A 21,969-nucleotide genomic window follows, 5' to 3' on the forward strand; every position below is an offset into this window, starting at 1 on the left:
GACGCACTGAGCTTCAGCTGACGTGTCCAAGCCTTAGAGGATGAACACCCGCAGAGGCAAGATATTCATTTTTGGCACAGCGGGCAACATTACATTATTTTAAAGCATTTCCGTCATTGATGAGGTAATATCCATTAACAGTTATTCTGTGGCATCTAAAATACAAATTCAGATCGTGGATCGACTCTGATTTGACTATAGATTATTTATATCGCTGCATATCTTTATTTCCCAACAGTCTTTGCGCCAGGGAGGAAGTGGGCGGAGCTACAAGGAGCGTTACCAAGATGGCCCCCTTCGTTCAAAGGTAAGACAAAGCGCTTAACCGTCTAACCTGGCCGTTATTCGTTCGTTTACTAAACCGACAGCGACCTTGAAAACACGAACCCCGTCCGACATTTAGTCGACGAGAAGGGGCGATTATCGGGACGGGTCTGAATCGTAACCGGGAAGGAAAAGCCGGAGAAGTGGGGAACGTTGAATGGGTTAGTCGGAGCGGTCTGACAGCCACTGCCGTTAGTCGAGCCCGGGGGTCAAACCCGCAACCTGCCCTAATCCCTCCAGAGCATCCACCACCAGGGCCTGGGCAGATCCTCTTAATGCGATAGTATCATTTATCGAAAAGGTGTTCACCTTTGGAAGGAAGTTGTGCGGTAGTAACGCTCCACGCTAGCGCAGTGCTACCTCCTCCTCGCTAATCCCATCACTGTCTGCTCCGCATATCGAGTATGCTTTCTGGATTATATCGCTCTTTCGTCTCAGCATCGTGGAAAAAAATGTAACGCTTCAATCTACATCAGGCATATTATTATTCAATTACTTTTCTAATCCGATTCCGCGAATCGTCATGCAGAGGAAATGGCGAAACCGTTCGTGACGTTTTCCATCCGACGTGCGCCTCTGAGCGTTTTAACCGTGGCGTCGGGGTTCAGTGCTTTATTTTTCTGCAAGGCCTGCTTTACTGTAAGTGACCCAGGATCGGTTTCATGCAAATGTGATTGCTCCCCGACTAGGATGGCGCCGGTTGTGATGCTGTGGCTGGCGCTGTGCCTCAGTGGCACCTTGGCTGTGGACCGGGGAAACTTCAAGACCTGCGACCAGAGTGCCTTTTGCAAGTGGGTCAATCTGCATCGTTCATTACACTTTTTGCATGATGCGTTTGCGGAGTACCAACAGATTAATTGCTATTATTAAGTGTGTTTTGTTTGTGTGCGTGTGTCCACTCAGGCGTCAGAGGGCACTGCAGCCAGGCCAATCTCCCTACCGGGCTCTTTTGGACACCATGGAGCTGACTCACACCAAGCTCACCTTGCAGCTCATCAATGACAACAACAAGGTACCGGAAAGAACCACTTTGTGACTCGCTGTTAATGTAATGGTGAAGGATGCCGTTCGAGGGGCGTTCTCTGTATTCATCACCTTGTTCTCTGCCAGGTGCGCCTGCTGTTGGAGCTCTACCGTCTCCAGGGGAACATGACCAGGGTGAAGATTAATGAGCTCAAACCCCTGAAGCCTCGCTACGAGGTCCCTGATGTCCTGGTCCAGCAGCCCCTCACTGAGCCGTAAGTACGCCCCCCCCCCCCCCCCCACACACTTGGCGACCCACTCATGTAAACCAGCTATGGGGAGTTGGGTGGGAGGCTTCCCAGCAGGGATGTCTTCCAATACGAACACACATTGGTGGTTGGATTAGCATGGGAGCAAAATATGTTCCTTGTTTTAAGTCAGCCGGACAGCCAGGCATGCAGGGTTTCTTTTGACTGGCAGTGGTCCGAGGCGCTGCCTGGTCAGGACGATGCATGCGGGTCACAATACAACCGACCACCCTGGCCAAGTGGGAAACCTGAGATAAACACACCTGCTGCCTGTTCTAGAATTGCATGTTCCGGCTTCTAGTATCCAACAGTCCAGCTGTCCGAAGGATGTTGGATGAATCCCTCTCTCTCACCCCCGTCCCACCCCCTCCTCTCCCAGCCTGTCTCTCCTGTCCCAGGACGAGAACGGCGTGGTCCTCTCCCTGGGGGGCGAGGCCCAGCGGGTCATCCTCAGTGCCCGGCCCTTCCGCCTGGACATCATGGAGGGCCACGAGCTGCTGATGTCCCTGAACTCCCGCGGCCTGCTGGCCTTCGAGCACCTGAGGACGCGCAAGGACACGTGAGCAACGCACTCCATTCTATTCCACACGCGCCATTCTCCGAGCCGCCCCCTGTGGCTCGTTGTATTCTCCGTACCCTCGGATTGGTGCATGATTGTTCTCACCTAGATGCTTTTGTTTTGCCCTTGAAATGGTTCATACTGTCTCTGACTGGTTGTTCTGTCCTCTTCTCCCTTATCGTCCCAGTTTCTCCTATAAAGTAACTAGCACAGTGGCTAGCGTGTGGGATAGTATCAAGTGGGTATTCTCTAGGTAAAGACCCTTAAAGCTTTTGTAAGTGTGTATTCTGTATCTTGTGCCAATGCTGGCCTTAGTTGTATTGAACCTAAAAGCAATGATAGATGATTAATGTCACTGAAAAAATGTATATTTATGGCTCCATTTTGATCTATAAAAATATCAAATGTATTTTGATTAATGACTCAAATTATGTTCTTACTACCTACAATTTGGAAATTATTGAACCCCGTATGGATTTTTTCCTTAAAGAAATTGCACACCTAGCCTGCTGGGGTCTAATTGAAAAAATATGTTTTTACTCATACTTTTATTATTCTGTATTGTATAACAAATGAATCAAAAACACAGAATCTTCAAGCTGGTTTAATACTAACTGCATGACTTGCCAAGCTTCCTGATCGAATAGGCAAACCCCCCTCAGTCCCCTTCCCCCTGAGCCCAAAACAAGAGCTCTGTGACCTTTGAATGGACAGCATATGGTCGATAGGTTAATGTTCAACTTTAAGACCAGCACTCTCCAGAAACCAATCAAGCAGCATCTTTCTTTGTGGTTATGACTTGTCTTCCGGTATTAGCACATGCTCAATCACATGTGGACACCAATGGTTACCCCATTCGAGAATAAAAAAGACCAAATAAATGAAGTGGCCAGCCATCATTTGCATTCCCGTGGCCCATTTCTGTTCCACTCTTACCTTGGAGGCACATACTCCTGCATACTTAGGAGTCTCATTTATGGAGGGAGGCTTCCATAAAGGTCTCTGTCCCAGGATGCCGGGCAACAAGTAGCCACAAGGCAGGGATTTGCTCATCTACCTCTTCTGAACGGTGTGCCCTGCTTAGCAGCCAGCTGCACTCTAGCCCCTCCCAGTCCCCGCAGACACCCGATGGCGTCCATGACCTCTGCATATTGCCTTCCTTTGCCTGTTTAAGTCCCACTCTCCTAGTTCCCTCATATTGTGTTACCACCTCCATCTCCCCCCCCCCCTCTTTTGAAATGTGTTGCTCCCACTTTGACACCTTTTGTTTCTCTCTTTCTCTGTCCCTCTCTCTCGGCCGTCTCATGTTTCGCCCTGCTCTCCTCCCTCCCTTCCGTTCCTGTGGTGTCGCGGTGCAGCAGTCAGTCAGACTCCGAGGCAGAGAAACCCCAGGGCACGGATCCGGCGGACCAGGCTGAGCAGGTGTGCTACGGTCACGGCTGTTCTAATGATGGAGCAGATTTGGATAGCGTGGACTAGGGCTGCTTGATTATGGCGAAAATCATAATCACGATTATTTTGGTCAATTTTGAAATCACGATTATGAAAACATGATGCATTTATCTTCAAAAAACACTTTTGTAACGGAGAACTTGGAGAACTTTGACCAGCTGTTCTACAATTTCTATAAAACCATTGATGAATATATATATATATATATATATATATATATATATAAAAAAATCATTTAAATTAGACTATATTCGCAGTGTTCTCATTGTTTGTCATCTTGCCCTCCCAGCCCAAGGCCGACGACAAGGTGGAGGAGGAGAAGGATGAGGAGGGGATGTGGGAGGAGACGTTCAAGTCCCACACGGACACCAAACCCAACGGTACGACCGCCACCTCATCGCCAGCAGGCGCCGCCTGGTGCTGTCAGGCCTCAAAGCACCTGCGTTTGATTATTATATTGTGTCTAATGTCTTTTACTAATACTACTACTGCCTTGCCAAAAGTCAAAGACATTCCTTGCTAGTACAAGATTGTAATCAACCAGATCAGTCGCATGAAGATGCAAGCGCAGCTTTAATTAATCCTGGCTAAATGTCCGCTGTGGAGATGTGTTCAATCTGTGTTGACCTCTCTACCGCCAGTGGCCAGTACATTGAGTCTCTTTGTGCTAACGTTGGTGGTCGGTCCCCCTGCAGGTCCCTCTGCCGTCAGTCTGGACTTCTCTCTGCCAGGAGTTGAGCACGTGTACGGCATCCCAGAACACGCCGAGACTCTTAAACTCAAAACCACAGAGTGAGTGATCTGTCAATATATGGAACGGATGGGAAGTTAACGATTAACAAAGAGATGCGTAACCAAGACAAAAATCCAATAATGAATGGAAGACAAGTTAAGTAAAGGAGAAATAGAGTTGCTAATCGTGTGTCCGTCTGTCTGTTCAGTGGAGGGGACCCCTATCGGCTGTACAACCTGGATGTGTTCCAGTACGAGCTGTTCAACCCCATGGCCCTGTACGGGGCCGTGCCCGTCATGCTGGCCCACAACGCCCAGAGGACCACTGGCATCTTCTGGCTGAATGCTGCCGAGACCTGGGTGGATATCAGCTCCAACACCGCTGGCAAGGTACCGTGGCTTCTGGACCGTTCCCTGTCGAGCACCTGCAGTCCACCGTCTAACAGCGTGTCCAGGGCTGATATGGATTAAGTTATTTTAGTAGTCAAATGCACTCCATAACATAACAGGCAATGCAGTCCTAGTCGACAATGCCATTTTTTTATAATTAATAATGAAAAAAAAAGAAAAGGTAATTGTTTAGGAAGACACATTTTTTTTATAAGAAGATAGAGTAACGAAGTACAGTGAGACACCACAAAGGACAATCTTAAGTTGTTTTTCTTGATAAAAAATGAGTTTCTGCTCTCATTCTGATGTCTAAGTGCGTTTGTCCATCATGCTGTATGATAGCACTGGTATATGTTACAAAGCACTAAGAAATTACGACTGCAAGCCCTTTACTCGTAAGACTGCCACCCTGCGTGGCGCCGTCTTGCAATGATATGGATGACCGTGGAGTTCCGTGTCTTTGTTTCTATATTTGTTATCAATCACTCCTTGTGCCTCATATCTCCTCTTTCACTCTTCCTCCTCGGTGTGCTCCTCTGTCTCACTTTCCTTCTCTCGGTCTCACTCTTCCTCCTCTCTGTCTCACTCTTCCTCCTCTCGGTCTCACTCTTCTCCCTGTGTGTGGCCCTCTCCCGGCAGACGGTCTTCGGGAAGATGCTGGACTACGTTCAGGGCTCCAACGAGACGCCCCAGACCGATGTGCGCTGGATCTCAGAGAGCGGCATCATCGACGTGTTCATCATGCTGGGCCCGACGCCCTACGACGTCTTCTCCCAGTACGCCTCCCTCACAGGTCAGACCCCCCCCCCCCCCCCCCATATGATAAGGCGTATGATGTTTGCATTTCGGATGATGCATGAGAGATGGATCCCCGTCTGAGCCGGCCGTCTCCCTCGGACCCCTCTCAGGCACCCAGGCCTTCCCGCCCCTGGCCGGCCTGGCGTACCACCAGTGCCGCTGGAACTACAACGACCAGGAGGACGTGCAGGCGGTGGACGCCGGCTTCGACCAGCACGACATCCCCTACGACTTCATCTGGCTGGACATCGAGCACACCGACGGCAAGCGCTACTTCACCTGGGACCCGCACAAGTTCGCCACGCCCAAGGACATGCTGCAGGGCCTGCTGGAGAAGAAGCGCAAGGTACGCCCGCAGCCTGGGCGCCGTAGCCGGGCAGTGAAGGGAGGCGTGTAGTAAAGGGGGGGTGGCGGGCCACCAGCTGTGAGTGGGATAAGCCATCACAAGCCTTCTTAGAAATCAGGCTTTTCCTGTGTTTTGGTGACATCACAAGTGGCCGTGTCCACCTAGATGTGTGCTGGCTAGATCCGTCACCCAGCCTACCCAGTGGACTGTAGCAAACGTTGCTCAACTCTGTCCATCATACATCCAGGTGGACAGTCCCACTAAAACTAATTACACCATTAATTTTCTATCTGATCGATTTTTCTATCTGCTTGTAATGGCTGATCACAGATGGCGTTGGTCTTCCTGCATACAATCAACTAACCCTGAAGGGCAACTGAACATGTTGAACGTGTGCTTTTAAAGCATTCCTGCATGGCCTTTTTACAACCGGTTGAGTCACCATTCACTTCACGAATGTTGAGATGTGTTCACCAGCCTCTGAGTAGAAGACCTAAACAGACCTGTCAATCAGTACAGTTATTATTGTAGTCCCTATGTTATGGATCCGTGACTGACGATGGCCGCCGACACCAACGATGGGGCTGACCATCTGAAGTCCTAAACCAATGAAAAGGGTTGATTTGCTCCAGTCTATCTCTCCCGGTCCTTCATGGGTCCCCTGCTCCCTGTGGTTTCAGATGGTGGCCATCGTGGACCCTCACATCAAGATAGACAGCGAGTACAAGATCCATACGGAGATCCGCTCCCAAGGCTTCTACATCAAAAACAAAGACGGAGGCGACTACGAGGGCTGGTGCTGGCCCGGTAAGAGACCCCACGGCCCACTGATGGCATTAACATTTACAGCATTAGGCAGACGCTTTCATCCAAAGCCATATACAATAAGTACATTTGTCAGAAGTAGGTGAAACAATATATCGGTTCAGTAAGGATGTTCATAGAACCAAGTGCAAAGCACTAACAATCACTAGGTTAACCCATTCCCTGTATACAACAGAGATAGCTACGATAAGACGCTGCACAACCAAGTGCGACAAACAATAAGTGCGTACATTAAGTGCCAGGACGTACAATAAGTATGCCGGGCCCAAACAACAGCCTCTTAAATTAGCAACACTCTCCCTCCTGTGTCCCCTACTAAGTTGGGTTTGTTGTTATTGCATCTGCCGTGTTTTATTAATAGACTGATCTAGCTGTCCGTGTTCCCTCTCTGTCTCTCGCCCCCTGGCCGCCCTGACTTCAATCCTAATGGGTCCCTGGTGACGTCTCTCTCTCTCTCTCTCTCCAGGTAATGCCGGCTACCCAGACTTCACCAAGCCGGAGATGAGGGCGTGGTGGGCCAGCATGTTTGCCTACGATCAGTACGAGGTAGGAGCAGACGCCTCACCGACTTGTGACCCTCTGCCTACTAGGGCTCGTCAGGCAAACCGACAACCATTACAGAAAGCTTGCAATCCAACTGTCTGGTAGAAATGAGATTTGACATCTTCAAATACATTTTATATTATCTTTATGTATTTTGGTTAAATATGAAAGCAGGATACATAATGACATTGTCCGAAATGGATCTCTTGCTGTTTCATATTGTCGCTGAGACCGAAACGGGATTGTTCCCCAATAGTTAGTGGCTTGCCCGGGTAGGAGGAGTTTGAATGCGTTTGACAATTGACGTTTTTGAAAGACGCTGAAATTGGTTTTGCAGAAATTAACATACAGGCATATAAGCCTATTCTAGTAGAAGCCCCAAATGCAATTATTAACCCTAAAAAAAAGCATGAAATGGGATTTAAAAAATCAGTTTGAAACGTATCCCACTAACCGTGAACGGCTGGTAAAGAAACTAAGTGCATGTAGAAATATATAATCCAAGGCAGCGGCGTTCAAAGGGAATGTGTTGACCTAATGACTCCGACCCCGACAGGGCTCCATGGAGAACCTGTACACCTGGAACGACATGAACGAGCCGTCGGTCTTCAACGGGCCCGAGGTCACCATGCACAAGGACGCGGTGCACGGGCCCTGGGAGCACCGCGACGTGCACAACCTCTACGGCTTCTATGTGGTGGGTGTCCTCCTTCAGCCCCACTCAAAAGTTTGGGGTCACCCAGACAATTTCCTCTTTTCCATTAAAGCTCACAGTTTTATTCAACAATTTTCAGCTGTGCTAACATCATTGCACGAGTGTGTACAGAGGGCCTATGTACACCCATGTAGATTCCATTAGAACTCTGCCGTTCCAGCTAGAATAGTCATTTTTACCACATTAACAATGTCTACTCTGTATTTCTGTTAAATGTAATGTTATCTCCTTTGATAAATACATTGCTTTTCCTTAAATAAGGACATTTCTAAGTGACCCCAAACCCCTTTTGAACGGTAGTGTGCATGTGTAGTCAACGACGTTCAGGGTTAGGGTTTGACCTTTCCTGTCTCCCCCCGTCCCTGTAGCAAGCGGCCACGGCCGAGGGCCTCATCCAGCGGTCCGGGGGCGTGGAGCGGCCCTTCGTCCTGACCAGGGCCTTCTTCGCTGGGTCCCAGCGCTACGGTGAGCCCCCCCTGGAGCCTCCTTCCCTGTGGTACTCATTAGAGGAATCTTCTCCACCATGGATCTTTAAGATCGATCTTGCCGTTGAAATGTCCTGTCAGCGGCTAAGCGAATGAGATGAGGTCTGCCATGAAATGTTCTCAGCGGTCACGGAAATTTCATAGGTATTCCACAATACTTCAGGCTGTCCCTGAATAGTGTTAGCCGAAGGGAGAGGTATGGATTCATGTATCTGGCGTTTGGTTGTGGTTCTTGATCACTATGTGTCAAAGACTGCTGTCCCGGCTTATGCAGCTCACCGCAGTGTGGAGGGACTCATGGTGTGTGTGTGTGGTGTCCTTGTCCAGGCGCTGTGTGGACCGGGGACAACGCGGCAGAGTGGGACCACCTGAAGATCTCCATCCCTATGTGCCTGAGCCTCAGCCTGGTGGGCATCTCCCTCTGTGGAGGTAAGCAGCGACCATGGAACCCAACTTTATCTATCTCTATCTGCTTCACATCTGTTGATTGAGTCTGAATGTTATGAGTGTACCAGTTAAAATTGAGGAGAGGTTAACCGATAAAAAAACATGTTTTGGTTGATAGTGCTAGAGTTTAAGCAGAATGTGGCGACTTTAACGGTTGTCAGGGAAATAGGCACCAGGATAAATTGGGCTTTTACCGTTATGACCGAACCCTCTGAGAATCAGACAAGGACTCTACTTACAGGTCTACATTACTGTTCCAAAGTTTGGGGTCGCTTAGAAATGTCCTTACTTTTTGAGAAAAGCAGTTTTTTTTTCAATGAAGATACAATATTGACTCCTCATTTTGATGTGGTAAATGACTATTCTTGCTGGAAACGGCTGACTTTTAATGGAATATCTACAGAGGTGTGCAGAGGCCTATTGCCAGCCACCATCAAGTCTAGAGCTCGTACACAACGGAGTGCTAAGGAAACCTGTGTGACCCCTCCGGGCTCCTCTTGGACTAACCCCCCCCCCCCCTCCCTCTGTGTCCGTGCTCCTAGCCGACGTGGGGGGCTTCTTCAAGACCCCCAACAGCGAGCTGCTGGTGCGCTGGTACCAGACGGGGGCCTACCAGCCCTTCTTCCGGGCCCACGCCCACCTGGACACGCCCCGCCGCGAGCCCTGGCTCTTCGGCCCCGACAACACGGCGCTGATCCGCGAGGCGGTGCGCCAGCGCTACGCCCTGCTGCCCTACTGGTACCAGCTCTTCTACCACGCCCACCGCACCGGCCACCCCGTCATGAGGTGAGTGAGGAGGGACCTCGTGGGGCGCCCCTGGGCTCCCCGGGTAGAGGTTGTACCATTAAGGACCCGGGTTCGATTCCTGACCTCCCTGTCTATCTCACCCTATCATAAAGCAAAAAAATGCAAAAAAATGTTTTTGTAAAAAGCGGAAAATGGTAATAGGTCACTTTGAATCCACGGTGACTCCATTTTTTTTAGTGTTTGTTTCTAAAGTACTTGGGATCCATTGTTTGAGAAGGTGGTTCTGTTGAAACGTCAATGCAACATTACAACTGTGTACCAAAGGTGTTGTAAACTGAGGGATTAGACCGGAGAACACTGGGTTTACCAGGAACGCTGTATAAAGAGAATAAAGGGAACTCCCAGACCCTACCGTTCCTCGTCCCTGCTGCAGAATGACCTTCTTCCTTTTCCTTTCTAGAGCGGTTCTGTGCGTTGAAACAAATGTTATTTTAATTCCACTGAAACCAAAGCTATATGTACCGTAGGTCTGCTGTGTGGACTTTAAGAGCCAGCCTCTGGTCAGTCTAATACTGCAGAGCTTCAGTTCACCAGATGGTTACCAAGACTGCTCACCACGCCCACTCTTTGAATAAATGCGCGTTTGTTTTAAAAAATATTTTTGCTGAATGTCATAATGGCCACATGTGGCCTTATGAAATAGAAGTGGCAATAATTAACAAAAATGTGGCATTATGAAATAAATAACGTTCTTGTGTACGTTTCAATATATTCCTTTATATATTTATTGCCTCATTTAGAAGTTTAGTGGTTTCATTATATATTTAAGATTGACCCAAATGGCGTTCCAAACATTCCTTTGTAACACTGTCTACCTTGGCAGACCGCTGTGGGTGGAGTACCCTCAGGACGCCGCAACCTTCGCCATGGACGACCAGTTTCTGCTCGGTGAGTCGGCCGCGCTCGCACACAACGCCTCAAACCTCACATTCGTCACCTCTTTGAGCTTATTAGTGTGTTTGTGCCATCTCTTTTACGTTTATGAAATTTGATTCAAAATGTGTTTATCTTTTTAATGTTTATACAGAAATACATTTAGTTTCTGTGTGGCTGCTAGTGACCTTAGTGTCGTTCCCTTGACGTTTGCCAGAATAGAAACTCATTCAGTAACCATAGCTAATGCTCTGACACAGAAAATAACCAGGCATACCCTTATTGTCCTGGGCGTGGATGAAATGGTGATGGGCCACAACCTGCCATGATACATTGGTTAAAGGAGTCGTGAGTGTGTCAGATGGCGGCTTCAGTACAGTTACCTGCTCTGACCCTGTCGGCTAAGGGAGGCACAACGCTGTCAGATGGCTCTCACTGCGCCTGCTCTGACACTGGGTTAAACCAGTAACTCTCTTTGCTGTGTTTCAGGGCGGGACCTGCTGGTTCATCCCGTCACCGAGGAGGGGGCCAGGGGCGTCACCGCCTACCTGCCCGGCAAAGGAGAGGTGAGACGACTCCATTGGGCTGTTTCTATTTTACATCCAATGCTTTCATTTTTCTTGCAACTGATGCGTACTTTTGTATTCTGCTAAATGTTTGTATTATCCCGTTACTGGAAATGTAATGCGGGTGGTTGGGAGTGGGTGGGGATAAATTGAGCGTTCAACCGACTGGGAATTCTAAATATTCAACCCAATAGGTGTAGTGGGTGGTGGGTCACGGGTTTGGTGTAATGGCTTTACAAACAACGAAACGCATTGTAGTGCAGTGAAGACGATGGATGAAATGTGACCCATCTCCACGACGCGTTCATCTTGCTCATGTTGGTCGGTTACACTGCATGCCGTTGGTGCGAGGACCTATTGAACTGTGTTCCCAACGGTCCGTGTGTTTCAGGTCTGGTTTGACGTCCACACCTTCCAGAAGCACAACGGCGCCCAGGACCTCTACATCCCCGTCACCATGAGCTCCGTAAGGCCTCCCCCATTTGTATCACTAGAGGACTATTGATATCATCAGCTTAGCTCCGGGGTACAGCAGGTTGACTGGTATCCGGGAGGTTTCAAGTTCAACCCTGGCTCCTGCCAGTGTCAAGCAAGACTGTCCCTGAGCAAGACGCCTCACCCTGACTGCCCCTTCATACCCACATCCACACACCGGCAGCGGAGTCGCCCTGGGCGGATGACTCTGCCGGCGGTGTGTGAATGTTTGTATGAAGGGTTGTAAGTCGCTTTGGATAAAAGCGTCTGCTAAATGTAACAAATTAATATCACTATTAATTGCGAAGAATTCCCCTCCCAGTATTGCCGCTCAATGTGTCCCTGTAGTTAAGGTAGACATTTTCATCCTGTACCTTTTTGACGTGGTTTCAGCCGCTGAGCTCCTAAGCATGCGGTCCATCTGGTTGAACGAGGTCTCTCCCGCTCTCCGTAGATCCCGGTGTTCCAGCGTGGCGGCTCCATTATCCCCAGGAAGCTGCGTGTTCGCCGGTCCTCCGCCTGCATGGAGCACGACCCCTACACCCTCTTCGTGGCCCTCAGCCAGCGGGTAACTATGTCTTTTATCTCTCCCTTCCACCCCTGCTGCTATGGTTGCCGCGGTCCCCGTCTGAGGCCTGACGCCTTGCTCTCGTTTTTCCGCCGCAGCGCAAGGCGGAAGGCGAGCTGTACCTGGACGACGGACACACCTTCAACTTTGACACCAAGGGAGAGTTCATCCACAGGAAGCTGTCCTTCTCCAACAACATCCTGTCCTCCAGGTGGGACATGACCCTCACTTTGTTCAGGGACAGCGCTGGGGAATGAACCCACTTGCCTAAAATGTCGTGTCAGTCGTTTAAATCCATCTCTCTGATCCCCCCCCCCACAGTAACTTGGCCCCGGCTGCACATCTGTCTACCATGTCCTGGATTGAGAGGATCCTCATACTGGGGGCCAGTAAGCCCAGCAAGGTCACCCTGAAGACGGCCGGTGAGTGATGGGAGTGGGGTACCTTCTACCGCGGGGAGTGACCACCGAGCAGCTGTTTGCTCCACTAGAACGTGATCAAAGGAGTGTGAAGGCACACCTGAGAAATTAGTCCTCAGTATGATATTACTCTGGCATTAGTCAAGGGACTGCCATTGGCTAAACGCCGTGCTACTAGCTTAATAATAAAATAATAATACATTTAATTTAGAGGCGCCTTTCAAGACACCCAAGGTCACCTTACAGAGCATATAGTCATCATTCAAAACTATGTAAAACAGACTAGGAATAAAAGGAAAACAGAGGTTAAACATGAAGAATAATAATAATTAATAACACTCAAAGACGCCTAAAGTGAAGGGGGGACCTCACTAACCACCACCAATATGTAGCACCCACTTGGGTGATGCACGGCAGCCAATCGGTGCCAGAACGCTCACTACACACCAGCTTGAAAGCTGCTTAGAAGGGCATATCAAATTTGTAGAAGAAGCTAAATATTTTCTGCAAATATCTTCGTTAAGATTGAGCCAGATGTTCAGATTTGAGGTATTTCTTCAGATTGGGAAAGATTGGTCCCAGGATCTCTAGAAAGTGTCAGCTCCAAATGGCTGACTCTACAACGGGGGTTGCTCGGTTGTTACTTGGGTTCCCTCTACTGGCCGGAGTAGTGAACTACGGTTTGCATAAGGGGCATTGGACATGACTGGATCATTTTCCTTTGGATACAAATAACATGCGTTATCCTCCCTGTATGACTGTATGACACTGACTATATATATATATATATATATATATATATATATATATATATATATATATATATATATATATATATTTTATAACACTGGCGGGTGTGCTTTGCGTTAAATGAGGCCCTTGCATTAATGTACGTTGCTACAATACATATGAAGCACGCCCTCTAGTGTTACGTTGCATCATTGAATTCTGATGTCAGCCACAGCACAACTCCTGTGCATGGAAGGGCTTTGTCCCTGCATGTGTACTTCTGTAGAAGCTGTTGATGTTGGGTGACGTGTGGGTCTGTCCGAGTGTGATCCCGGGTTGACCGGCCCTCCCTCTCCCACACTCCGCAGGCGGCCAGGACAGCCAGCTGGAGTTTGAGTTTGACGCGTCCATGTCGGTGCTGACGATCCGGAAGCCCGGCATGAACGTCGGAGAGGACTGGAGCGTGGTGCTGAAGTAACCATGGTGACTGAGATGGGCGAGCGGAGGTCGCTGGATAGACTGAAGGATGATAGGCACTTAATACAAACAGACACACACACACACACACACACACACAGACACGCAAATGCGCACACACACGTGCACCCAGACACTCACTCGCACGCACACACACGCGCAGAAACACACACGCGCACAGAGACGGAGGCGCATACACACAGACATACTCGCAGACGATGAATTAATCTGTTTCACGTGTGCCGTTCATTAATATGTGCCCATGTACACGCATACATGTGCAGTGCCCACGTATCCAATTAGACCACATGTTAGTGTGACGGAGCCACAGGAGAAAGTGTCACCACCAGGTTCCTCTCCTGTCCATTAAAACTAATAGTTGTGTACTAAAAGGTTGCCATTTAGATCGGGATGTTTTTTTCATGTATTTCAATTTATATTTAACTTTTGATCATGAGGTGATGTGTTTGGTAGTGGGCGAGATGCTCTCAGATAGGATATCTTATGAAGGCACACATTCCCAAGGAGCTGTTGAACTACATGGACATGTTTGTACTTCTCCCCTTTTATATTTCTTCAAATCCATTCCATCCACTGATTTTTTTTTTCTTTTCTTTTTTTGTATACAGAAATCCCAATTGTGTTAATTGAACCACGAATAATGCAAGTTGCCTTTGGCTCAGTGATAATCTTAACTTCAGTAGTGATGTCATGTACAATTCTTTCTTTTTTTCAGAAATTTCCATTGTTTCTTACAAATGTAAGAACAAATGATTTAGGGGAAAAGTATTCCCTTCAACTTGTTCCCAGAGTTAGTTTCAGCAAAGTGTGTGGACGCTGCAATTATCATGACGCAACACTTTTTAGAATAACCGCTACTACTGAAAAATTAGTAATGTTCAGCATTCGTTTTTAACCAAATGCAATATAGCAACAGGGATTGTGAACCACTGATGTGAAAGATATCCTGTTGGTGTATTTGTTCTCCTTTTTGTCAGACTTTTGTTTACTGGATATTTTTTAAATGCACTTGAAGATGAGTGGGAAATAAAATGCAGTTTACCCGTAATGGTGTTTAAGCCCTACTAGACGTAGATAGTTCTGATTTTTCTATTTCATTAAAATTAATGTGTAATTTGATTTGTGTTTTCAGGGGTCATTTCAGCTACACTTCTACACCACATTCCACTCTGCGCTCTAGGCTGATATTTGATTCGATTTTACCGGCACAATATGATCTTTCATTACATTTATATAATATCGTTTCGAGTTGTTTTCATCACTTGCGTTTATTTAAGATTATAAAATAAATTCTAGTGAAAGATTAAGCTACACCCAAAGATACAATTTTAATAAGGATAAGAAACCTAATACATTTTTCACCAATGAAGAGAATTTATTTTTGATGAATAAAGTGAATTAAATCATCGTAGTGTTTTGTTATCGGAAATAGGCAGAAAAGCACCAGACAAATCATGTTTGCAACGGGTTCACGAAGCAAGACTAAGACAAAGATCTCCATCACATGCGTCTCAGTTGGCTGGGCCCATTGGAGTTCTGGACATGTTGAAAAGTTTGAGTTCAGGTGACCAAAGATGGAATTCTCAAGAGATTCATGTGTGTGCTGTAGGGCGGGAACTTATCAACCAATGCACACCGGGACTTATGTTGAATTGGAGTATGGGAGGGTATGAATGCAAAATTCGAGCAATCAAATTCTCTTCCTCTGATTAGACATCCCTCTGAATTCTAGAATTTAAAATGTGAGGATGGTGACATTTTTTGGTTACCTGCTTAAGTATCCCTTTTAATTAATATATAATTATAATAGATCTGTAAATCCAGCTCCTGACCGTTTTGATGACATTAAGTTAAAAGTGTCTTCCATACAACGGGTATAATGGGTACCCGAAGCGAAAGTGTTTTTCGTATGCGGAATCCGGGAAAATCATGAATATTAATGAGGGCATAGACGGAGATTATCCTATCACGTTGGTTAAATCCCTGATCCAATCTGAAAAGGCCAAAATCGGTCACATGACTGCACCGTCGGCGCGATCCATTAAAGAAGGGTGCGATCGACCGATCGCATAGAAGGTAACTTAAATTGTAGAGTATAACGTTAGTCAAACGCATTTCTCTGATTCTTTATGTCGACAGACTTAAGGTGTTTGTCTTGGAGCTGCTTAAGGCCTGTTCAGCTCATGTATTTACGAAGTATTATTGACAGCCCCTCTCCTTACAACCGTGGAACTAGCCTAGATATCTTAAATGTGTAGGCTAGGAATATGGAGCTATTCCTGTCTGCTAAATGGAATAAACGCCTCAAATCTGAAAACCAGGCTCAGCCCATCCGTTCTTGTCTAACATTTGCCGTTTTTTATAGACACACACACACACACACACACACACACACACACACACACACACACACACACACACACACACACACACACACACACACACACACACACACACACAAACACGTGAAAAGGTCAAGTGTGTGAGATGTGAGACTTATTGTCTTAAGCAAACATCTGCCTAAATTCCAATTTGACCGTCAACACATATATATATATATATTATATTAAAGTGTTTTCCCCCCACCTACTGTTGATACAAACTGCAAGGTGTGTCAGATAGACTCTGAGGTGATCTTCACGGCACCAGAAACGCAGAAACGGTTAGAAGCATGGTCAGCTTACACAGAATGAATGAATTGAAATGTCAATGACAGTTTCCCCCCCCCCCAAACCACAATAGATTCGGACGGCAAGGTTTGTCAGACAGACCCCTAGCTGAGGTGATCTTCACAACACCATAAATGGTTAGTAACTATGAAGACAGGAGCAACCCCTTACCCTCAAATGACTGAATTCCTAAGCCACCTCACTAATTCCTAAGTCCCTACACTCCTTCTCCTCTCACATCATATAGCCTAAGAATAAGCCTGTATAAGAATAAAGTGAGAGTATAATTTAAACCTTTTGAATATAATAAACCTTTAAAGGTAGATATGATAAAGGTTAAGGGAGACTGGTAAGTGCAATACCTTATTGAATATCATAGAAACAAGGAACAATGTTCCTTGATCAAATTGGCAAACCGTTGTTTCTTTGATATTCAATAAATGATTGTGTTTACCAGTGTGGACAGTGTGTGGGACCTCTTTTTCCTTTACCTGCAACCTTGTACATGTATTATTGTAATGCATTTTCTTTCCACAGAGGACAGCTGTGACACAGAGGACATAGCAGATGTGTGATCACGCAATTGTCCAGGACAACCTGTCCAATTATCCAGTGCTGAAGGTCAGATATTTCAGAATACACAGACATTACCCATTAAGAACCGATGCAGCATTTGTGTGGACTTTGAACTGGATGCTCTAGTCTAGTTTGTAGAATTTGTTTCAGACATTTTAGTTGTAAATGTATTTGTAGGACTTAGACTGTATCAAGTCGTAGTAGACTAAGTATTTATCAAGCAAGTACTTTTTTAATTGGTCGGCTAGTGTGATTTAACACTGTAATATATATTTTGACAGAACCTTTTGCCAGAGGACTACAGCTATCACGTGTGCTCCTTTGAGTCACAGGGGGACCAAAACAATTTCAGGACTAACCTGAAGTTAAGGTTGACCCGGGAGGAGGAGGTGCAGAAGTGGCAGGAGGATTTCCAGGCGTCCTCAGGCTTAACGTGGCGAAAGTCAAAGACCTATCCAGATGCTGGTGATGGCTCTAACAAGTACAGGGTTAGTGCAAACACAGGCTACAGAGACATCCTACAGTTTGTTTTAGGCCCAATCCCATTTCTACCCCTTACGCCTTCCCATTACCCCTTCCAAACAAGGGGGAGGGGGAAGGGGAAGGGGTAAGGGGTAGAAATGGGATTGGGCCTTAATAACACAGATATCCAGACCAGTTATCTCATGTTCAGGTGTCATGCGTTTGTGTCTTTTGGTGTAAGCGTCTATCTGGTGTATGTGTGTCCGTTACGATAGTGTACAGTGTTTACAAAAATAATGGCTTTTGCACATATGTGGTCTCACGGGTGCATAGGAGAAAAGCAGAGGTCACCATAGTAAAGACTCCTGCAGGGTGTCCCCTTCACCTTCAAACACTTGGACCTTAGACCATGTGAAGATGCCAGTGTGTCGGACTTTCCATTATCTACAGGTTGACTTGAGGTGCCACCACAACACCCGCACCAGTACTGCCAAGACTAGCAAAAACACCTCCTGCCCTGCATTTATGTACCTGATTCTGAAAAGACAGACGTATAGTAAAGGGCGGAAGTCAAGGTTAGTATCTCTGTGTTCTGATTTTATGGGCACATTCACAAGTACAGTTGTCAGCATCAGAATTGATTTCGCACTGGAAACAGCAGCCTTCCATTGATAACCATATGGCCACTCTAATGTTGCAGAAGGGTCTGGAGTTGGGGCTGTACATGATGGATGTGCATCAAGGGAGGTGGCAGACAGGTTATCTGTGCACTTAACATTATATCCTCTCCACTTTAGGTCTGAAGACCCCCACATCAAGGAGGGGTACTACTTCCATGTTGTTGTGAAAAACAGCCACAACCACTGTGTGCCCTTTGCGGCAGTCTCGGCTAAGAGAGATGTCTCAAAAGAGACCGAAGGAAAAACTGAAGAAACTCTTTGAAAGTGGCCGGTTGCCAGGAATCTCATGTGAGTTTTCGGAGCAGTCATCATTGTCATGTTTTTCCGTTTGTGTATTTGTGTTTGAATCTATTTTTGGTCAGTCTGTCTCTTGTTAGGTAACGGAGGCATCAAACAAAAGCAAATCTACGTCAACTAAACTAGACATTAAACCCTCCTTCAGGTGGAGGGGATGCCCAAACTGAGTTCTGTGAGGACTTTCCTCCAGATGACACGAGTCAATATCACTATGAAGTGCCTTTGGTGTCCTCATCAGACTCACTCAGTCATCATGAAAATGTAGCAGAATAATGAAAGTTTGAGGTCTTATTATAAGTGGCCAAACATTTGCACACATATCAGTACAATGATAAGTCTCTTAAAATGTGTTTCCTTCATTTTACACATATTTTTTTCATTTGATGTACTTGATTTTGGCATGTCCCACACACTGCTCTGCTAACTACAATGTGTGTAATAAGTGGTTAAATGATACTAAATAAAAAAAGAATTTACATGGTTTTATTGTCCACGATAAGTTATTTGATAAAACAAGTAATTTTGATCATGTATATTCTATTTTCATAATCATATTGAACATTTTGCATGTGTCCCTGAGAATTGCTGTCCACCCTGTCATTATGGGGTAACTGACCCTTTAAGAAACCCTCTGATGTTTTCAATGACATCACTACAAGCATTTTGTCTTTCTTCAATGGAGGCTGAAGCAGTGGCTAATTGCAGAGTAAGTATTTACACTTATGTTTCGTAATTTTCATCATATTATGTGTGTAGTTGGATGTTGTCAAGCTTAACATGTTCACTCTGTCATCTTGAAATATCAATTGATAGAATATATCAATTGATAAATATATTTGTAAAAAAAATGCCAAAAATGTCCACCCCGTCATTGTCCACCCTGTCAGCAAGCCTTCCATGACAGGGTGGACATGGTTCATGACAGGAAGGACATCCACTTATTGTGGACAGTTTAGGCCACATGCTGATAATGTTACACATATTACAACAGCTATTACACACATTTTATAGCAGTACATGCTATATATAGTGAGAATGGACAATATGGAGAAATAAAATTGGCGATATCTGTATCAGCAAGCCTAGTTTGATAAGGCAAGCCTAGTTTACCGGGACTGCCAATTAAAGTGTGTAAGGGAATATTTTGAATCGCCTTTTTCAAGGAATGAGATCGAAAGGAGCTGAGATAGCAAGGAGATATCGGGAACGTTGTGATGCTGACCCAGACAGAAAAAGAAAGTACTTTGAGAAAGAAAGGGACAAATGGAAAAAAGACAGAGAGACTGGAAAGAAGAAAGGTATCAATGAGCTCAGTGAGAGAGAAAAGAGGGCAAAAAGAAAGAAATGGAGAGAGGCAAAAAGTCAAGCCAGAAACAAGGCCAGTTTTGCTACAGTCAGAGACACCACCCAGCTCCCCTGCTGAAACTCCTGAAAATCTACGTGAGCCAGGGCCCTCCAGGTTAGATCATTGTTTGTTTAGCTGATGAGACTCATTAGAAAGTTTAGATTTATTTGAAGGCCAATATCAACTGTTTATGTCCCCATAAAATGACATATTGATAACTAACTTGCTAAAATCTTATAAAAAAATCCTTACAAATATTTGGTGTTTCAGGCAACGGCGTCAAGGGGAAAGCATTCGAAGGAGTGCGAAGAGAAATCTTTTAAATTCGGCGCACTATGCAGGTCTTTACTATTCTGGCATTACACTATAAACATGACATATGTTATTGCATGAGAAACATGAACCATTGTCCATGAGAAATGGTTATGCTTTGTTTGCACAAACCGGATTGAATAAATGTCCCAATATGTCATTTCCTGCTAATGAACGTAATATTCTACTTCAACCCCAAGGCACATCTGTACTTGAGGACGAGCTGGCACGTGTTTTCAAGTCACTCACACTCAAGCTGAGAGGTGACCCCGACTTCATAGACCCTCTGACATCATTCATCGCGTCCTATGACAAAATGACCACGGACAGTGCACTACGATCAGCCTCCCAGGCGCGTCTGGGAGGTCCTTGCCACCAGGACGTCCCTCAAAGGCTTCCAGGGAGGACCACCCCTATAAGAGGACGGGGAGGAGGCCAGCTGCTCCTCACGGCTTGGCTCACTGTGTGGAAGCCGATATGTCCCTAGGTGGAACACACTAATGCCATTGGTAGTCAGTATTTTTATAGACTAATTTTTTCTTCTTCTAAAATATGTTTTGTCCTGTGAATGTGCTACATGACTGAACTCCGACCACCGTACGTTAATAAAAAAATGCTATTTTTTTCTACCCTGGTACCCATGATTTTGATGCAGAAGTTGGACTGTGTAGGCATGTTCTATACATATCAATGGTGTAGGCTACTAGTTTGACTGATCCGACATATTATCCAGTTTTGCAATGCTGTACGGGTTGATCTGATCCCCTTACCACAATTCAAATAGCCTAGGTGTAAACCAAGTACATTAGAATAATTATTCTATATATAAATAATTTCTACATAATGGAAATATAGTTATGCAAGTAATTATTCAATCTATAAATAATTTCTTCATAATGGAATTATAGTAGGCCTAATTGCGTACTACGGTGAGGGTTTCAGTGCGCCCTAACAATTAATCCCGCGCCCCCTCCCTTCTACGTTCCATTTGGGAAAATGTTTGGTTTCATTTCGCTTGTTTAGTATATTTTTATTATTAATCAAGGGCGCCACCAGAGGGTGCCCCTAACACATTTGCCGCCCTACGCGATCGCCTAGGTCGCCTATGCCGAGCGCCCTGCGTGAAGGCGAGGTTGACTTACATTTTTATCTAAGTAAACGCAGAGCGGCTGTAGACTAGAGCTGTGTTCGAAATCGTTCCCTATCATGGATGTTGTGCACTCGCCATTTTGTAGTAGTGTTCGAATTCTCAGTGGTTAATTTCATGCACTATATCAGTGCACTTAAAAGTCTACATACGATGTTCCCTACACGTTTACTCCCGTATACCACAATGCAATTCGGTCGTGTTTTTCCAAAGGAGAAGAAGAAGCTGAACATCTGCGAAAACGAACACATTTATGGAGTCTCCGGCTTTCGTTTAGAAATGTCAACAATTTATTTGGGATTTAACATAGAAAACGTAACATTCAAAATTATTAAAAAAAACCTTGATCAAGGAAATGTATCATTCAACATCAATACAACCTCCAGCTTACCTCGTGAGTGCCCGTTTGTTTACATGATGCGGGCGCATCTGTCTGCGTCACAGATACCCGGCGCATTTACTGACGCAAATGACGTTTCGAAATGTTCAGCGTAGTGTCCGAATTCTCGTTTGTTCGTTCCCTATATAGTGCACTATATCATGAACACTATATAGGAAATAGTGAGTGAGTGAATAGGGAGCGATTTCGAACACAGCTCATATATGAATGAAGGCATGAAGACGTAGCTCCGGCTGGCGTGCGAGTTTGACTGACATGCT

The 21,969-nt window shown here is 45.9% G+C and overlaps 1 protein-coding gene and 2 long non-coding RNA genes across 9 annotated transcripts; 2 read left to right on the forward strand and 1 right to left on the reverse strand.

The window, feature by feature from the left end:
• The first annotated feature begins 19 nt into the window (after positions 1-19).
• Positions 20-14,940, forward strand: ganabb (glucosidase II alpha subunit b). Of its 6 annotated transcripts, none has more exons than XM_030368853.1 (26): positions 20-124; positions 239-307; positions 1,014-1,115; positions 1,228-1,336; positions 1,435-1,562; positions 1,975-2,154; positions 2,342-2,407; positions 3,513-3,576; positions 3,896-3,986; positions 4,302-4,398; positions 4,548-4,728; positions 5,368-5,521; positions 5,637-5,872; positions 6,553-6,679; positions 7,164-7,243; positions 7,797-7,937; positions 8,324-8,420; positions 8,768-8,869; positions 9,430-9,673; positions 10,518-10,582; positions 11,057-11,133; positions 11,525-11,599; positions 12,062-12,175; positions 12,274-12,386; positions 12,497-12,597; positions 13,692-14,940. In XM_030368853.1, exons 1-26 carry the CDS (start codon positions 120-122, stop codon positions 13,799-13,801), a joined length of 2,928 nt encoding a protein of 975 aa, XP_030224713.1. In that variant the 5' UTR covers positions 20-119; the 3' UTR covers positions 13,802-14,940. The 6 variants fall into 6 exon arrangements, with proteins under 6 accessions (XP_030224713.1, XP_030224714.1, XP_030224718.1 ...); XM_030368854.1 differs by having other exon boundaries at positions 3,516-3,576; XM_030368858.1 differs by lacking the exon at positions 2,342-2,407 and having other exon boundaries at positions 21-124; positions 3,516-3,576.
• Positions 14,941-18,972: 4,032 nt separating this feature from the next.
• LOC115552616 (uncharacterized) lies at positions 18,973-21,741 on the reverse strand. The gene is made up of 2 exons (XR_003978345.1): positions 21,701-21,741; positions 18,973-20,659 (listed from the first exon to the last, which is right to left on the reverse strand). It is a non-coding gene; the product is annotated as an uncharacterized LOC115552616 (long non-coding RNA).
• Positions 19,005-20,791, forward strand: LOC115552615 (uncharacterized). Of its 2 annotated transcripts, XR_003978344.1 has the most exons (3): positions 19,005-19,211; positions 20,121-20,191; positions 20,363-20,791. It is a non-coding gene; the product is annotated as an uncharacterized LOC115552615 (long non-coding RNA). The 2 variants fall into 2 exon arrangements; XR_003978343.1 differs by lacking the exon at positions 19,005-19,211 and having other exon boundaries at positions 19,497-20,191.
• Positions 21,742-21,969: the final 228 nt, after the last annotated feature.

The sequence above is a fragment of the Gadus morhua genome, chromosome 10, assembly GCF_902167405.1.
Source record: "Gadus morhua chromosome 10, gadMor3.0, whole genome shotgun sequence".
In the NCBI taxonomy this organism is placed as follows: Eukaryota; Metazoa; Chordata; class Actinopteri; order Gadiformes; family Gadidae; genus Gadus; species Gadus morhua.

Coding starts and splice junctions, on each gene's coding strand:
- ganabb (XM_030368853.1), top strand. Junction 2,155..2,341: donor CTGAGGACGCGCAAGGACAC/GTGAGCAACGCA, acceptor TTATCGTCCCAG/TTTCTCCTATAAAGTAACTA. Junction 5,522..5,636: donor CCAGTACGCCTCCCTCACAG/GTCAGACCCCCC, acceptor GACCCCTCTCAG/GCACCCAGGCCTTCCCGCCC.